The sequence below is a fragment of the Corvus cornix genome, chromosome 4 (assembly GCF_000738735.6).
Source record: "Corvus cornix cornix isolate S_Up_H32 chromosome 4, ASM73873v5, whole genome shotgun sequence".
Taxonomy (NCBI): domain Eukaryota; kingdom Metazoa; phylum Chordata; class Aves; order Passeriformes; family Corvidae; genus Corvus; species Corvus cornix.
Genome location: NC_046334.1, coordinates 10,440,038 through 10,458,720, shown reverse-complemented (window position 1 = coordinate 10,458,720; position 18,683 = coordinate 10,440,038). Strand labels below are relative to the sequence as shown.

Here is an 18,683-nt window from a genome sequence, read left to right as displayed (position 1 = left end):
AACAAATACAAAAATCTCTGTTACACCTATTGGAAGAGTCAGAAAGACACAATGAAGAGCCAGGCAGTGGTCATTTCACTGTGACAGTTCATCTTTAGGTTAGGAGAGACCTTCATTCAGCGTTTTTAATACGGTGTGCACACAACACATTGCAGCATGGAAAAGATGGCAGAAAAGTTCTAGCCCATGGCAAGACACTGACACCTGGCAAGAAATCCTGCAGGATTTTTTTTTCCCCTCAATTAAAACTGCTATTTGTATCTCCCAGAGAACTGCTGATTAAGTATCCTCACAGCAGTAGTAGACAATTATTTCCAACGCAATCAGTCCTAGAGAGGAGTAGCAAGGCAAAAGGAATACTGTTAACTTTGACACCTTCTGGTTCAACAAGGGGGCTTACAGTTGTCTTTCAAATCTGGTATTTATATATATTTGCAGAGATCCCTAAGAACATAGCAATGAAAGAGGCAGTATTCAAAACAGCCTGATTTAGGCAACTAAAAACAAAATTTCCATTTTTATTACGCTTAATCTAGGTCTTCTCTAATTACTGTTTTTTAATTAAGAAGCCTGTATTTGAGCACTAGACAAAAGATCAAATGGAGATAAGATTCTAAAGAGCAACATCATGAAATTATATTTTTCAAGTTCAGTTTTGGGTAACCGGTACGCTTCCTTTTTAGCATCATCTTAGAGCTGCTTAAGGCATTGAGGGAGGTCAAATTAACCTAAATTCATAGTGGGTTTGCATCAAAACCCCCACATAAAGCTACTGAGGATATAAAAAACCAGAACTTCCCCTCCCCTTTTGTCTGCCTGAACATAGCCTTCATTTCACAAGATCCTTCAGATTTCTTTTATAAACACTGTTCCCCCCTCCTCTCTGTTCAACCTACCTTACACTCCAGGTTTCTCCTGCTCTTTAAGAGGGGAGAAAATGGGACAAACAAACAGAAAAGGCTTTGCTTTTGCAGGTAGATCCCAACAGCCTGTTGCCTGTCTCCCACAGACAACACACAAATGACACTGCTAGTATTCCAAAACTATCATTTGACAAATAGTCTGGAGAGACTTCACTGAGCTGTTCTGACTTTCAGTTATGAAAGAATAACATCAAAGAAGTACATTTTAAAAAGTAACTAACCTGTGTGACCATCAAACCTATAAAAATGGGATTACTGCAGGGACAAAAAGTGATGCATGAAATTATGCAATTTCCATAACACAAAATTTTTCTTCCAGATAACTGGTCATGTGCAAGTACATGGAAAAATAAAAGAAAAAAGGTGCATGCAGCTTTCCATCATCACTGATAAACAAGGACATGGGGATGAAAGTTGGTTCACACAAGTAAGATACCTCACACAGCCTCTCAGCTGTTAGCCACACTAAAATTATGTCCCAAGAGACATCTAAAACTCTCAAACTTACTACCATTAGAAAAAAGATACATGGGCAACTTTACCAGATCTTTCAAGTATCCTACAGAATCAAGATTAAACCCAAAGACTATTGTGCAAAAATTTTCTCAGAAGTTCTCTCTAAAACAGGCATGACATATTTTTCCTACCCAGCAAAAATAACCAAATCCAAGCTTTATAGACTTTTAACTTATTACTATGGAATCATGCTTATCCAAGATTAATTCAAACCCTGCTATGGACTACCATAACTGCAGCAAGCAACCATTGTTGGTCTGAAACAGAACGTAAGTATGGTAGTAAAAGTGAGTGCAAAGTTAAAAACAAAAAGTCATTCCACAAAGGATTAGGCCCACATTATTCCAAAGACCTCTAGTTAAGCGCAACAAACCCGCGTAAACTTAGAACACATTTCTTCTGCTTCTTTAATGGAGTTTGCTTTCAACATATATTTTGCACATTTGGAGTTGATAAATCTGTCTGCTGTGTCCAAAGCCTGAGCCTCATCCATCCACCTTGCAGCTTCTTTAATATTTCCAGCATGCTAAAGAGATAGAAATTTAAGTCAGATTCAGTAATTATAAAACATGCACATTTTATCTACTCACTGTTTGATATAATTAGGTTTTTTTAGACTTTTTTTAATAAATAGCTTTCTTCAAAAGCAACAGACCTTTAAAGAAAAAAAGCAGTTAAATACCTTTCCTCATTATGGAATTACTGGTCTTTTAGCGCAGAATGTTTTTCCTGAAAATGCTTAAAGAACCACTTTGGATAATCCCATTCTGATACAGTATCATAGTGCACTTGAGAAATTGTTTTAAGCAGCTAAAAAACCAGGGGGTAAGAACAGATGAAAGACTCCACCTAATTTATCAGTGTGATTCTTAAGCTGAGAATTCACATTTTGCTGTACATTTGTCCTTTATTGAGTTAAAAACCATCATAGCAGCTTTTTATATGCAGCAGAAAACCCCACCTCAAGTAGCTAAACAATAATACCCTTATCTAGAAACTCACTGAAGTTCCTAACAAACTAATAACCTTTGGTCACTAAGAATAAACCCAAACTTACCTTATAGATTTTTGCCTTCACAAGGAAGAGTTCTATCAAAGTGGGAGTACTTTCTATAGCAGCATTTATATATTCTAGAGCCAGGGATGGCAGTCCAATTCTATCATAATGTTGAGCCAAATAATACTGGACCCAGAGTAAAGTGGTTGGAGGTTCTTCTTTACCATCATCTGGCAGGAGTAAAATGGAAAGCGGTTTTCTGTTCGGTTTATTACTAAAACAACATGCCAGAAGCAGAATGCAATAAATACAGCCACTGAAGTTAATTCTGCCTCTCTATCAGACCTAGGAGAGCTTCCAAACAACTTTAAGCACATACTGCTCCCTTCTCCTTCTGTGGTTTTAAGGAAAAGGAAGTTGGTAGGTAAAAGGGAGTTTCACTTTGTTCCAAGTATTTGCTACAGACAGTCTGATATGCAAAACCTCCAAGAACACAAAACCTGGTCCCCACCAAAAGCTCCAAAACTACACCTGTCTGTGAAGACTGTGCTATCAGTAGATACTGTTTTTCGTTTGACATTTCTGAAGTTATAAGATTTGACACAGCTTTCAAACTTCAGTTTCTTGAACAGTGATAAACTCAAGTCCTGAAAATAGCATACTTGAACTCAAAACTGCGAAGAGATGACTAAATTCATGAACCCATGAAAAAAAATTTAGAACAAGTGCCTATATTTTGAATACAGACTTTACATTTGACAGTTATGGTTCAGTTCTGTGTTAGGGGAAAAGTAGAAAAAAACCCACATCACCTCTGTTTCTTCACTACCTATTTCCCCACCTCTGAATGGACACACAACACCAGGCACTACTCCATGAAGCACAACAGACTCAGCACTCACCATTTGGGTTAAATAACCTGCAGCTTCTTAGAGAGGTTTCATAACCTATCACGAGCTCTTCTATGATTGCCACCTATACATGCAAGACGAGACACAGAAAAAATAATCTGTGGGCCAGATAGTATTTTATTTCAACTTGAGCTACTTGGTGTTAGCCAAACTAGTTATTTTAGTAAGAAGATTCTGCAATATCCTGAATTACATTACATTTGAGAATGTACTCAATCTCACTTCTATTTTTAACAAATTAGGACCAGGCCTCCCTTGGTGAACACTTACACAGCTTAGAATTACTAAATCTTAAGTTTTCTACATTTACCAACTTGGCACATGTATGCCCAATGTATGTACTTCATTTTTTTCCCAGCTATATATATAATATATCAGGCCATCTAAAGCAGTGCTGATGGAGTCAATACTGAAGAAAACCGTTTCCTTCATCTCTTCAATGCATCAGTTATGAGGCAGAACATGTAAAAACTGGTTAGAACACTTACCTTCTCCTTATCTTTATATAATGACCTCAAAGTATTGAAGACTGGTGGGCAACCTTTGCTGAAATTCATCCTTAAAAACTTGTCCAGACATTCCTTAAATTTTTCACCTTGAGAGGAAAAAGACCTGTTGATTTTGTTTTACCAGACATTACTCATCAATTGCAGATTGTTTATACTGTTAAATCAGAATCTAAGAAACACAAGTGTTGATCACTACCTGCTCAGCAAAAATGCACTTACCAGACAAAAAGTTTAATGGTAATCTTCTTGGAACTAGTCCCCTTGGGTATTTAGTCCATGCCTCTTCATAGATCTTTAGTCTCTCCATCATATTAGCTGGAAGAGAATTTCACAGTTTACTTTTCCCTTTCTGGCAAGAAGGAAAAGGGGGCAGGGAAAGTGATTTATACCTGACTAAAAAAAAGAAATCAGAATATATAGCAACTAATGGCTATATCCTTCCTAAAGAACAGAATTTCCTCAATCTTATTAAAACTAATGTATTGAATGACTCCAAGGTAGTCAGTATCTGATAATGCCTCTTCCAGCAGTAGCATACTAACTGCTTATCTCCCATCTTAAAAAGAGCTCCTGCCTTGTTGCTGTCTAAAACCTTCAAAGCAGACCATTCAGTTGTATTAGCTACAACGTAAGATTAAGATAACAGAGACAGTAAAGGAAAAATTCAAAATTAAAAGTGTCGTCTAAGAAATAATTCCATTCTTTCAATCACCCACAAATACTATTGCGTTTTTTTTATTCTATGATTTTAGTTAAGACAAGGTAACAACAAAGCAAGAAATATTTCCAGTCTTTCTTAAGAAACCCCAACATTATGACAGTATGTACACACTATGACTAAAAAGAAATATTTAAATGAGGAATTTTTAAATAATAGTTTTAGTATTTAAAGCAATACAAGCTTTACATGCTTTTATATGCAGAAAAAGCTTATTTACTACAAGATATCAAATCATTACCTGGCTTAAGTGCCTTTTCTAAGCCTTTGTAGTAAGCCCAGTTTTCAGGATTTCTTTCTTGAAGTCCTTTGTAGACTTCAACTGCTTCTTCAAGTCTGCCAAGCTGAAGCAGGAGTTCTCCTGTGTGAAAAACAAGAAGTTTTAAATTAAGGTAACAAGATACTAAAGCAGTGTAACGTTTATCACTCTACAGTAAAAGACTGGATAATCCTTAACTCCATGCAGATTCTAATTTCTTAGAAAAAATGAGCACAGTAGTACTACAAACTAGTTGACAGATGTGCTTTTACTTTGACAATAGCTGCAATTATAGTAAGATTTTACAACTCAGCCCGTAATTCCTGAAACTTACTTGAAAATTTAATGCAAAATGTATGTAGTTTGTTTTTATTTCTCACTTACTGAAGTGACTGGTTACCTTAAGAGCAGTTTTTATTGCAGAAGGCAGTTAAAAGCAGTACATGGTAGCTAATGCATACAGCATCTTGAAAACCAAACTAAAATTGAAGAACTGTAAGAGAATGGTTCTTCAATCTGGTATTTCATGAAACTAACTTCTGTGTTTTTAATCAAGCCATTGATTTGATAAATAAATTCTCAAGATTCTGTAAACAAGTTTCCTTTTAATGATACTTCAATACAAGTTAAAACTGATAAAGTAAAGATTAGGTCTAACAATTGTATAAACATCTTTGCTAATGCTGGAACTGCAACAGGAGTCAATTTCACAATGGAAAACTGTACTTTACAAAGGTTTGCTACTTACAAATGTTAGGCATGAACAGATAACACAAGAGAGGTTAACAGTGCCACTCTAGACTAAGGCAAGATTTTCTTACCCAGTTTCAAGAGGAAAATGCAAATTTACCTTTCTTCTTCCCTATGTCACACAGCTGACATGCAATTTTGTCAACAGATGCTGCTTTCCACAGTTAGAATAACTTGAGGACTACACACAGAATCTAATGCCCAGGAAAACATCAATAGTTCACTCACTGAGAATGACGGAATTGGGAAAATAGACCTTAATTCTTTCTGAGGTGAAAGTTAATTTTTTTTCTATCTAACAGCAGCAAATGCCAATACAATTTTCAGTGTTTGCCAGTTGTACTTCATCCACTGTGGCTTTTGCATGTGTGCTTAAAATTTGTACACACTCATTTATTAGCAGGCTCTCCTGGAGAATACACAGCAACCAAGCTAGACCAAACAACACAATGGGAGCTGTGCCCAAAGAAATTAATCACTTGTGCCCCATTGAAAGCATGCAGACTGCAAAGGGTATTTCTATCCTTTTGTGTGGTAACTTGCTAAGAGGTTTTATGTTTTGGTCTGGCGCTTATTTTTAATGAAGTCCTATTTGAAAAACCTATTTCACTACTAACCTTGGACCTTCAAACACTTAGTATGTCACATAGTACGTCAACATGAAACACAAAATATGTCAAAAGACCTTTCAGATAAAAAAATAAAGTCACAAAAAACCCACTCCCACCCCAAAAAGTCCGGCTACTATGTTTCAAAAATTATTTGTGATAGCATAGTCTCTATATCCATGACCTTTGATATGCAAACCAAGTCAGATATTCAGCTACCCTGGAGAGTAATCTGCAATCATTTTCCTTGAGGAAGCACCACACCTCCCATAATACAATGACTACTCAATTCCTAGGTTTGTTTTGCATGACAGTGAGATTACTATTAGCAGAAATAGGGAACTAGCTACAACATCTACATGCATAAATTAGAGTAAAAGGATTTATTCTCTTTACTTCAAGCAATCATTTAAATAGATTCCAGTGTGGGCCAAGAACAAGCAGTACCTTCAATAGATTGGCAGTTTCACAGAAAGACTGTAAAAGCATCAAGCAGAAGAGGAACAAAGCATGCTTTAAGAAAGTGCACCTGTTAATAGACCTGTGAGAACGAGCTTGTATCACTCTGCAATTCCCTCTATAGAATATAAGCTGCACTACTGTAGTGATCTGTTATAGTATTATACACCAGGTTTATAATAATACAACAGAAGCCTACACTGGGTTGCCTCACTAAACAATTTCTACACACTGCAAGGGTGACTGAATACATTTAAAAGCCTTCTGCTGTGCCAAAGATGATTCTTCCCTTTCAGGACATGGTATCCTTGTCAGGGCCACTATCAAAGCTGTAACACCACAGGTCTGGGTACACTACTCAGAACTTCAGGACATCAATTTAGGATCTCCTGGCTGAAATGCCTATTAGCTTAAAAGTTTCAGAACAGCATGTCTGTACTTCACTGATGTATTACCAATCTGAGAGAAGAACATGGCAGAGACTGAATAAGCTCCAAGACAAGCAGTCCTTTACAACAGCAAAATTAAATAAATTAACCTAAAACCAAATCAAAGTTCCAAAAGATGGGAAAAGCTGACAGTATGGACATCCCATTGTATGCTATGTGTATAAATGTATCTTCAGAAAGCGATTACCTTTAGTTTCTTCAACAGCCAGTTTATCACAGATCTGTTTTTCGTAAGTACAAAGATGTTCCAAGGCTTCTTTATACAGCCCTGCTTCCCGAAGGACTTGATTTTGATAGAGCAGCAGTTCACTGTACTCGTAGTCCACCTTGTCAGGTGATGTCTACATAGGAAAGCCAAACACAGGACATAGCTCAGTCTTCTAATTCTAAAATTAGAAGGGATCAAATTCATTTGACTGAAGAAACTGCATAAAGTTTTCTCATGATGAGAGGAATGTTTTATTTTTGGCTTAAGCAACACTCCATATAGGAATTTCACGTTCTCCTCTTACCTGCTGCGTCTTCCTAAATTCCTCTAAAATTTTTGCTGCCATTTCATAGTCTTCCAGCAGATGGTAAGCAATGGCATAACCAATCCATGATGCTCGCTGTGCAGGTCGAAGCTGAAGCAACTGGTACCTTGTTTCCTGCAAAAAAAGTAGCTGCTAATTTTCCTGACTTTACTCCGATACTCTGTAGAATCCATTAGGCAATATTCTGTCTTCAATATTCTAGTATTTAAGGAAGTCACTGCTAAATAGTTTGCTATATGCATTTTATTAACCAGAGAAAGAATAAACTTTGAACTATAATGGTGTTCACTGAATAAAAAAATAAGCCTCCACAAAATAACACATCAAACCAAATCCTGATGAGTCAGACTAATTTTGTTAATGTATGACACACATGCTTTTCCTGTCTTACCACTTATGAACAGAACGTAATTAAGAATACTTGGTTTGAGTTGCAGGAACGCTTACTGGTCTTTCAAATAAACCTTGAAAGTACATATGTATTTAAATCATTAGAACTGTTCTTAGGCAACACAAGTCACGCAAACACATGCCTATTCTTTGGCAAGAGGATAATTACAGCTGGAAAACGCAACAGATTTGCTTGGTATCATGCAGCTTTAATCTGAGGAAAATGCTATTACTTGTTTTGTCACAGACTCCTGAAAGGCATTTTCAAGTAACTTAAAATAAAGGGAAAAAGATACTTCCTATTGAAACAGTCAGAAGTAGGGATTAACAAAGAACTAAAACTAGTTACAGTTGTTTTAACAGAATGATGAGCACTCAAAATATTTTGAAGTAGGAGAGGTTGGAATTTAAAGCAAAGAAGAAAAACCCAATTAAAACATAACCTTATTCTCAGTTTTGAGAGTAAATTCACATTCTTCAGAAGTCAGCATATGATTAGCCATGAATTACTGACTTCTAAGCATCCTAACATTTAATCCTTAATGCATTCTGTAACCATGTGTTACTTGTATGTGTAGAGATTACAAAATTTGTATTCACATTTATCCAGAGGCAAAGAGAACAGACATTTGCAAACACATTTTAGCACCTACACTGAGTTTTAGCTACCTTGCCTCAGCAAGAGTGGAACCAAATTTCTAGACTACTAATTCGAAAAAAATCAGTGCTTAAGAATTGTCCTGACTCAGGAAAAAGTTCTCTGAGGACCTGTGCTAGCTGATGGTTCCACACAGCTTGATACACAGAACTTGCTCTTGGGTATACTAACATTACCCTAATTTGAAAAGGAAATAATACATGAAGAGACCAACTAATGTGTTTTAAACAACATGACTTTAGAGGTGCAAAGGAAACCTAAAAAGATGAAAACTTGACCAAAAAAAATGTAGCTGTCACTCACTAATGCCCAAGTTGGCCAGGAACCAAAATATGATGTTTCATGCGGCACACTGCTTGTTATTACCCACTGCCAAGAGAAACTGGAGGCCACTGATGTAAAGGTGAAGGGATATAGAGTGCAAAGCTACTAAAAAATTTAAACTCCTTTGCCTGAATAAAAGTCATGTTCTGAACACATTGCTGACACTTTACTGTGCCATAAATCAAGTCTCTCCTGATGGGAGAGAATTTGCTGAAAGTCCTTGCAAGGAGTTTAAAAGATAAAGCGAGACGTCTTCTGTAGTTTCAATGCTTCTAGATAGTTGTTTATTAAGTCTTATCAGAGGAACTGAGCCACTAGCGTGACCCAGGTACAGCATAGAAGGAGGAAAAGTAGGAGTGAGAGCGAGAGAGAGCAATTATCAAGATTTACACAGCCTTTTAAAGATATTTTAACCAATAGTTGCTAAAAATGTACATTATTTTTACTTTCTTGCCAATTATTCAGTAACACGACTAGGAACTGCGGAATTTTCTATCCAATCAATCCAAACTACTTTTACTGCAGAATATGGAGAGGTAGAAGAAGGAGAAGGAGGTCTAGAGAACAACAACAATCCTCCATTTTGATATTTTTTACCCTTATCTATTTACTATAAAGAGAAGCCTAAAACCTCTAAATTTTCACCCTGTGACAATCTTACATAGTAGTCTATCACCTAATTCACACCACTGTATTTTCTACTTGTTGTCTGACTGTTGGTAATTTTTTCCAAGGTTTAAAGCTATACCAGTGTTGTCCAGGGGGCTAAAAACCCTTAAAAACAGGCAGAGAAATATTCTCGGCACTCTGGGTTCCTACGCGTTGCCTCTTACCTACGGGAATCCTTTCAAGAAAAGAACAAAACTGGAGAATGCCTACAGATGGATTATACAGCATCAAGAAAAAAAAAAATAAGACAAGCAATTCTGCACTAAGCTGAAAATTTGACATTAAATCTGTATTTTATAGAAATTGCTCAGTAGCATATCTGCTTTCACTTTCATAAAGTATTGAGTGGCATATAGTTTTAACCCTGTGGACCTAACTGTTTTTTTTAAAGTGTCATTAATCAATCTGCCACCTTTGCTGCAGTTCCCTAGAAGATGATTAAATGCAGTATGCATACTTACCCTGTAACCTTCAAGATCCCTCATTTGAATCTGTAGCAGAGAAAGGTCTCTCAAGATTTGAAGATTGTCTTTGTCCCATTTCAGTGCATTTCTATAGCATTTGATAGCTTCATCATACTTCTTGTCTGACCTCTGAAGAAGGCCATAGACATGCCAACCTGGAAAACTCTGTTAAGGCTTCCACTGAATCTGAGCAGGGACAAATGAGCTCCAACACGGCAGTGGTAGAATAGCTGCCAACAAGCTCTCAAGCTGTTTTAAAAATGGGCAGGAACACTACAGTTCTTTTCGTCAGAACTTTGCCAGTTATATGTATAGTCTATATAATATGCTTTAAACTTTACTTTTCACATACTGGGGGAGGAAATAAAGCAACAGGGTATCTAAAAACCTTATTAGGCTTACTTGAAAACATTTTTAGGCAACTGAAGTGCTCATAGTCCCTCCATTCCGAGTATACGACAATTTTTCAACAATGTAATGGCAACTACTCATGCTTCCAAAGCAAATGATGTTTAAATGCCCACCATGAGTTTACAGTTGCAGATTAATGATTAAAAAATACTCAATGCATGCCAGAATAATACGTGAGCTAACTGTGACTGCAAGGACTGCAAAACATCTGCCCTTTGGATAGCTTAAGACAAAATATTTATTGGAAATTGAAAACTTTGAACTTCCAGTTTGAAGTTTAAACGGGCTTTTATTGCTACTCTATAAATCAAGTAGTTGCAGAAATCAATCTTTTCTATTCATCAGCAAAAAAGCCCTATTTCAAAAAGGATACAGACATGACTCTTCAAGTCATTCCTTAGGCCTCTGCGCACAAGTTCATAAGCTTCCTCTTTCTTCCCTAGACAGTTCAATGTTAGTCCTTTCATTGCCAAGGTTTCTAAAAAAGAAAAAAAAAAAAGATTAAATAAGTATCAGTTTTTCGTTTTCATGGGTTTTAAGCTCCATATAGCAACCCTAAACATAGAATAAATGCAAATTTAGATTCAGTTATCACTCTCAAGATTTCACATTCTTTTCTCACATGGAAAGCTCTACTGTCAGATTATTCACTTAAGTATATCATACACAGCAATAAACCTTTTATATTACTTCCATCAAAATATGAAGTAATGTTTTATCTTAAAGGGCAGTAAAATCTGTCTGCTCTACAAACATTGAGATTTTTCTTTTTAACTACTCAATTATCTATTCACAACTCTGGTATTTCCACACATCCACCCATATCAAATTAGTTGCAAAAAACCCACAAAGCATTTCTGAACAGTGCAAAGAGACTTTCAACTCAGTATTAAGAGCTGACTAAAAATACAGCAAAGGAACAAACACCTTTTTCTTCTTTTAAAATAAGACTGTTCCTTCAGAAAAATAGCAGGCCACAGAGCTGACAGAGTACTGAACAATATTCAGCCTCTTCCTTTTGTTTTTCACTTTTATGTGAGGGAATCTCAATTTTCCAGGAAAAGTGATTTAACTAATGCATAGGAAATTATTAGGAAATAATAGTGTATTATATTCGGAAATAATATGTATTTACATATGTATATATGTAAATATATTGTTGTATTAGGAAACTTGCACCATGAATCTTAGACTTGAGGGATAAAGAATGGGAAGCCATGACTACTGGTAAGATCAGTCTTTAAAATGACCAATCTTATCAACATAAGAAAAAAAAAAACCTCCTAATACGGAGGTTTCTGGATGCTCTTACTGCTTTATGGGCAAAAAGTTAGCAGTGAAGTGGTATAAAACATATAATTACTCTACTGTAAAGTACAGGGAAAAAGAGACCACATGCCATTTGAAAACTTACCTCCATGTTCTGCAAATTTGGGATTGGAAAGGATCTGTTTACAGAACTTCAACCCATTTCTATACTGCTTATGTTCATAACACCTCTGTTGAAGAACAAAATAAGTTTATTCAAAAAATTTAGAGTGAAAGTATTTATGCACACTTGAAATTAAGCATCAGTGCAGCTATGGATTTTAGAAAACGTACTAATATTTTAATGAACCCTGTTTATTGAGCTTCCTGTGTTTAAAAATTTTTTACATTGCCAGAAAAAAAAAATATGTTAGCAACACCACAAGTCTAAAAGTGTAACTACAGACATACTATCATACAGCAGATTCTCAGGTAAGACACCACAGGATGCTTAAGTGCCTAAAGAGATTCAACTCTCCTTTAACACAAAAGCAAACCTTATGTCATAACATGGTAAACATTGAACCCATTTGGCCAATTATCCTGTACAGTAAGCCCACAAGACAACCTCCAACAACCATACAAGCTGGGAAGACATTTAAATCATTGCAACATGGCTTACACTACCTCTGAAAGCAACCTCTTATGATCAATTTGATTACCACATATATCTCATATATCCAAACCTTCAAAACTAGTATACAGTAACATTATCTTGCCATACTGGAAATTTAAACATTCCTCTACAGTTTTCTTAGTCCAACTCTTGGAAACACCAACAATAAACTTCAAAGATATAAAAAAATGGTAAAACAATAAGTGCATGTATTATTTTCTAGTACTGAAGTCATACAGCTGAAATAATATGACTGCAGACCAAGATGCATCACAAACCACCTATCTTGCTCCCCTTACACTGTCACCACCCTTAGGAGAAAGGGAATTGCTCGCATGCAAAAGGAGAGAGAAGGAAGATGCTCAGAGAGAACAAGCAAGATGTACTCAAAGAGGAACATATCAACAAAAGAATTAGAATGGTTTCAACTTGAACAGACCTTCAAAGACCATCTAGTTCCACCCACCCCACCCCCATGGGTAGAAACACCTTTCACTACTCCATGTTGTTCAAAGTCACATCCAACCCTGACTTTGAACACTTCCAAAAGACAACCCCCTCTGTCACTAAGGACAGGAAATGTCAGCACTACAAGCACATAGTAAGAGAATGTTTTTAAGGGTTAGGTAAGAGGAAATCTGTACAGGCAGCTATTTTTTTTCTATTAAACTTGACTGGGTATTACCTAGACCCTCCAGTCATTATCAGCTTTCAAGTAGCTGGCTGAGTCACTACAACCAGCCACTAGTCAGAGCTGACAGGCTTTTTCTTTTTTTTTTTTAAATTGAAACCATCAGACATAATGGTTACCAGCCAGGCCTCCTCCCTGAAAAGTAAAGCTGCCATTTGCCCCCACCCAGGTAGTTGTGCAAGCAGCAGAACCTGTCACAAAAGTGGTGCAGCCACAGGAACTGAAGAACGTGTCTGCAGTGTAGTTAAGGCACTGTCACAAGCAGAAGAGGCACTTAGGGGTTTTGCAGTCTGGCTTTGAGTACAACAGCTAAGATGGTGGCTATGAATGTGAAATCCTATCACTAAATGGTTCCATTTAACATACTCTAACAACCAGGCTTTCATCTTGAAGTTTAAGCAAGGTCACCCAAGATGGGATATATGCTAGAGACAGGAAATATTTGCACGTAAAATTTTCTAGGGTGATACAGAACTTGTAATGCAAGGTAGTTTGAAACAGAGCAAACTCACCGAATATTGTAACAAATTCCTTCCTTCAGGCTTCACAGAGCAAAGATTTACAAGTTTATATCCGCTTACATCTACAGAAAGGTTCTCATAACCCAGAAATACTCAAATAGAGCCAACAAATTATCAGGAAACAATCTGGATATACTTTTATCTCCAGAATACAGCTGTGTATATAGACACAGCTGTGTATATTCCCCAGTGAAGCATCAAAGGTCTCCTTTTACAGGTTATTTCTAGATCAAGACAAGTTGAAATGATTTCCCATATACAATTTCTCCAAGTTTTCAAGTTAATACTTCCAAGCTTATTTCATTCTGTTAATGCAAACATTTCAAATTGTGTTATTTTATGAGTTTTTCTTATTCGTGTATGTGTTCTACATACACGCTCTATGTTTTGACAGTGGAAGGAAGGGAACAAATGAAATTGAGGTCACATTTAGTTCTTCAGAAAAGAAGAGACTATTTCCTCATAGTGGGCCCAACAGCACCACTGAGATTCCCCTGCCTGAAGCTGTGCACATACTTAACTCATTCTCCAGAGAGATTATGGGCTAACAAGCTTAAATTAACGTGTGAATAAGACAGAAGGGAGCCAGGAATGAAGCCTATGCAACCATGGCTAGTACGAACCTCGGTGAACCTGTAGTTTCAAGGAACAGACAATTCAAACAAAAATCTTTTCATAAAAAGGAGACAGAAAATATATACAGAGCCTGCGAAAGAAGATCCTTAAGCAAGTAAGTAGTTTCTGAGTAAGAGAAGAAAAAAGAACCAGCAATTTAAATTAAAAAAAAAAAAAAAAAAATTACAGAAGCAGGTATGGTGTCATGTCAGTATTCTTGGGACATAAAGATACAGGCTTTCTGGAAACAGGAATTTTATTCATCTGGGTAGTTTGTTTCCTCCCAGAAAATTAGCTTGTCACAGTCATGACCAGAGCTCTGACCCTTACTTTCGGACAGCTGTTCTGCAGAAGTAACAGATTTCTCTGTTCCAGAGATGGCTAGAAGAGCAGAGTTGCCTGCACTAAGCTAAACTCCTGCACATATAAACTTCAAAGCCAGCAGTGAGAGCATGCTTGTGATGCTTGACAGACAAGTACTGCAGCTACAACTTGTGACATCATGCGATGAGAAAACAAAAGCTAAACTTTAAAAGAGTAAGGTTAAGGCTAACGCTCCAGAAGAACAGAATCTGACTCTACAGCAGTACTGAATCTATATACATTTCCTGCCCTTCGAAGTTTTTAATTTAGTAAGTTACCAGATCTTTTAAGACATCTAACAAGCTTTTCTCTGCATGCTGTGGCCAGAATGACAACCTATTCCAAACACACCAAGATTCTTTTCATAACTTTTAACTAATTTTCTGTATTTATAGGAAGGAAATAACATCTGCTTCAATACAATTCTACAAAGAATCAGTAAGATGAGACAGGCGAAGTATGACTCCTTCAAAATCATGCAAGACCATAGGAGGTGACAATTTGCATTTGCATCATTTCCCCCACCACCAAGTGGATTGGAATGCATGGCAATTACTAGACAGACTTACATTGAAATTTTAAGGAACAGAGATGCCCCATATTTTCCAAAATCCCAAGTCTGAGGTGGAAGGAGGGCTTGTATTCTGGTGCTCTCTGAATTGTATTAAGGCATTTGTGCAGACTCAGTCTCTGGCCAGATGCCCTACACATGCACGTGGCTCATTGTGTCAAATGCGAATAAATTCCTCCACATTTCTTCTTTGGTGGCTGCCATGAAGAAAGGTGAAAAGACTCCCACTATTTATAACTTACCTACGTCTAGGCATAAGCTCACAGCTACATGGAGTTTGTTCCCCCCCTGCCCCAGCTTTCCAGTTTTGAATCTTCTCCCATCTACTCTCTAAATCTTGCTGCCAAACCTACAGGTAGTGAGCAGTGACATGGATTCTTGAACAAGGTAACTACAAGGTTGTTATACAAGGGCCATGCTACTGATTACAGTAGCACTAAGAGCTGCTTACAACAGCAGAGATGACTTTTATCCAAACTTAATTCAGCACTATTTTCTTTATATACTGTATGAACAAATGCATTGTCACAAGTGCATTTTAGAGATTTTATATTTTTGAAATGTATACAAGTAGGCTCTCTAATTGTTTGTTACCTATAAGCAGGCAGCATATTTTACCCCTCAAGTAATTCTTCCCTCTCAAGCTAGACATTTTAATGGTCAAATACATGTGTTTCCAACTAACACTAAAGGATAATAGTCAAGTACAGCATTTTGACATGCAAGTATATCCCTCAGCATCAAATACACAGCACACAGCAGCCTGGACTCTGCCATTCATACATGAAATATTTTGCATATATTCACACCCAGGAGTGCAAATCCTCTTTTATCACAAAGCAGTCTTCACATCCTGCAAGCATTTAATAACTACAGTAAATAATTTAACAGTCATACAGACTTAAACGTGCTATTTTTAAGACATTTTGTAATAACTACACTGCAGACTGAAGTGTCTTGTATATTCAGTAACATCAGTAGTTAACATCAGCTCAACAGTTCTAGCTCAGCATAACACCAGGACTTACCATGAGCCTGACTAGAAGCTTCAGTGAATCTACACTGCCACCAAGTGCAACCCAATCTACAAGAAGAATCACCTCGATCACAACACAAAGTAGAAAACTCCCTTTCAAACAGGGACACTTGAGAAAATACATAGGTACAACCTAGCTGATTCAAGAGTGTTTTAAAACTAATTTGCAGAAGTAAAACAAAACAGAAAGTCTCATAGGAGTCTATCCAGCCTGGATTTTGCAGCTGATTAAAACAGGTGAGAAGCACACCCAAAAGTGTTTAATGAGCAAGATGAAGACAGTCACAGGAGACCAACATAAAGGAGAAACTGCCTTTTATCTTCCCACCTGAAAGCATGCAAGACTAGATGTTTTTCCTCAAGAGCAATTACCAAAGCAAAGAAGATACCATCAACTCCTCAAGCTCACAAGTGGGAGCACTGGGGCATTATTGACTGCTTTCTTTTTATTCTTACTTGAATCAGCACAACTGATTATAAGAAAGAGCAGTTTGAGAATAAAATTGATACAGCAGACCCAGGTGGGTGGGATCACACAACTGTTATGCCCTTTGAACAGGAACCAAAAACAGTGTGCAATTTCTATTAAAGAGAGAATTTTACAAAAAACAGTATGAAGTACTTTTAACTGTTTTCTCTTCTAAGACTCTGTGTTTTACCAGGTCACACTTTTTACTACAACCTAACACCCCACATCTGCAAATTAACTGAAGTAAAATGAATGCAAACTACCTAATGCCCTAATACTTAAAAACAACCAACCCAAACCAACCAAACCAAAAGCCCCACCAAAACCCCCACAGGAAATCACTTCTCACCCACAGTAATGCTGTAAAAGCAAGCATCCTAACTTAGTCAATGCTGTGACAGACTAGCTGAAGAATATAATTTTCTTCACCAAATGAGTGCCAAAATTGGAATTAAACCCCAAAAGACAGCAGAGCTGCAAACTGAACTTCTCATTGGTAGTTCACTGTATTCAGCCCCTCTCCCTCAGCAAGTGACATAGCCAGTGTCATCATCAGAGGAAATATATTGCAGACTATACCCTATCATATACAAGGGTTACTAGGACAGCTGATCTACACATGGGCACAGGTAAATGTATTACTTGCATCTGCAAGTCCCCAAGAGGAAGTACAATGGAGAATGGACTGCTCAGCCAAAACAATTCACAGATTTGACACTCTGCTAATCCTCTTCCCTAAGGTTCTGAAGCTTGAGCAGATCCATGGTGGACAAGGAGTTAGACTAGATGACCTTTAAAGGTTCCTTCCAACCCAAATTATTCTACAATTCTACAACAAACCCTTTCAACTACAGCAGTGTGCTCTTAGGGGACCCCACAGTTTCCCCCAGTGGCAGTCATGGATGTAGACTTGGGGCATCTGACAGCAATGCTGGCAACTATGATGCTGTGAGACCTATGGCAGTGGGAAGCATTGGAATCCTCGGTCTTTGCATTACCTAAGGTGTGCACTTACAGCACAGGATATGCACGTCTGCCACTCTGACGCCATCTATTTCTTCTGGCACGGTTCAGATGCAGCACTTACAAGATAGTAAATTCAGGTGCCGTGCAGCTCAAGGCTGTTTTCCAGCACACTTCCTCTCTCTACAGGTAGACAAGATCAGGTCAAGTCACTAACATGCACTAATTCAAGCTAAATGTAGTAAAGAAGATTCTGAAAGCATTAGGAGCTACTACTTGCCATGAATTAGTGGGTCTTTTGAGCACTAACCATATCAAACAGCTCAGTAGCTCCAGGCAAAAGATATTCCACCACACCGATTCAATTTCATTACAAACACAAGATGTATAAACCCAAGGACTGAAGAAACCACACAAATCTTACAGCTATGTTAATACTGAAAAACTCTGGAGCAAACTTGCATAATTTTCTGCTGTCAAACTGAAACCAGCTATCCTCTTGCACTGCTCTAAAGTGTTAATTAGTTGAACTGTTGTGTGTAACAAACAGCTTCAGCAATTGCCTGGTTCAACAGATTAAGAAATCCTCCTCTGCACATCACACCTTACCTTTTGGAAGCCACTGATACCTTCATAACTAGCAGTGCTTGGTAGAATACAACCAGAGGAACAGAACAAGTTCCAATTCAAATTAGTTAGGAAGAATGTAAGAAATATGTGTACCTTTTCATTTAATACTAAGGCAGAAAAAATTCTATGCTATGTCTACGCTTTTGAACTGGTCTCATTCCCATATTTAACAAAATTCAGCTGGAAACAGGGGCTGACAAAGAGTTAACTACAGCTCTTTAAGAATACTAGAAATCCTCTTACTGAAGACAGACTTGCTGAAAAACACCCATTATTCAACATCAGTTCTGTTGGCCTGTACTTCCTTACTTTAGTCTCTTCTTGGGCAGAATTATCACGAATTTGGCCCTGT

The 18,683-nt window shown here is 37.2% G+C and overlaps 1 protein-coding gene across 1 annotated transcript in view; it reads right to left on the bottom strand.

The window, feature by feature from the left end:
• The window catches only part of NAA15 (N-alpha-acetyltransferase 15, NatA auxiliary subunit), a 40,284-nt gene that overhangs the window by 15,537 nt on the left and 6,064 nt on the right, over positions 1 to 18,683 (bottom strand). Inside the window, exons 2-12 of the mRNA XM_039550815.1 lie at positions 11,963 to 12,047; positions 10,922 to 11,026; positions 10,135 to 10,292; positions 7,612 to 7,746; positions 7,287 to 7,440; positions 4,816 to 4,935; positions 4,076 to 4,171; positions 3,836 to 3,942; positions 3,339 to 3,411; positions 2,497 to 2,666; positions 1,813 to 1,965 (exon numbers count right to left, since the gene is read on the bottom strand). Coding sequence (XP_039406749.1) covers positions 1,813 to 1,965; positions 2,497 to 2,666; positions 3,339 to 3,411; positions 3,836 to 3,942; positions 4,076 to 4,171; positions 4,816 to 4,935; positions 7,287 to 7,440; positions 7,612 to 7,746; positions 10,135 to 10,292; positions 10,922 to 11,026; positions 11,963 to 12,047 — 1,356 coding nt within the window. The remainder of the gene's footprint in view (positions 1 to 1,812; positions 1,966 to 2,496; positions 2,667 to 3,338; positions 3,412 to 3,835; positions 3,943 to 4,075; positions 4,172 to 4,815; positions 4,936 to 7,286; positions 7,441 to 7,611; positions 7,747 to 10,134; positions 10,293 to 10,921; positions 11,027 to 11,962; positions 12,048 to 18,683) is intronic.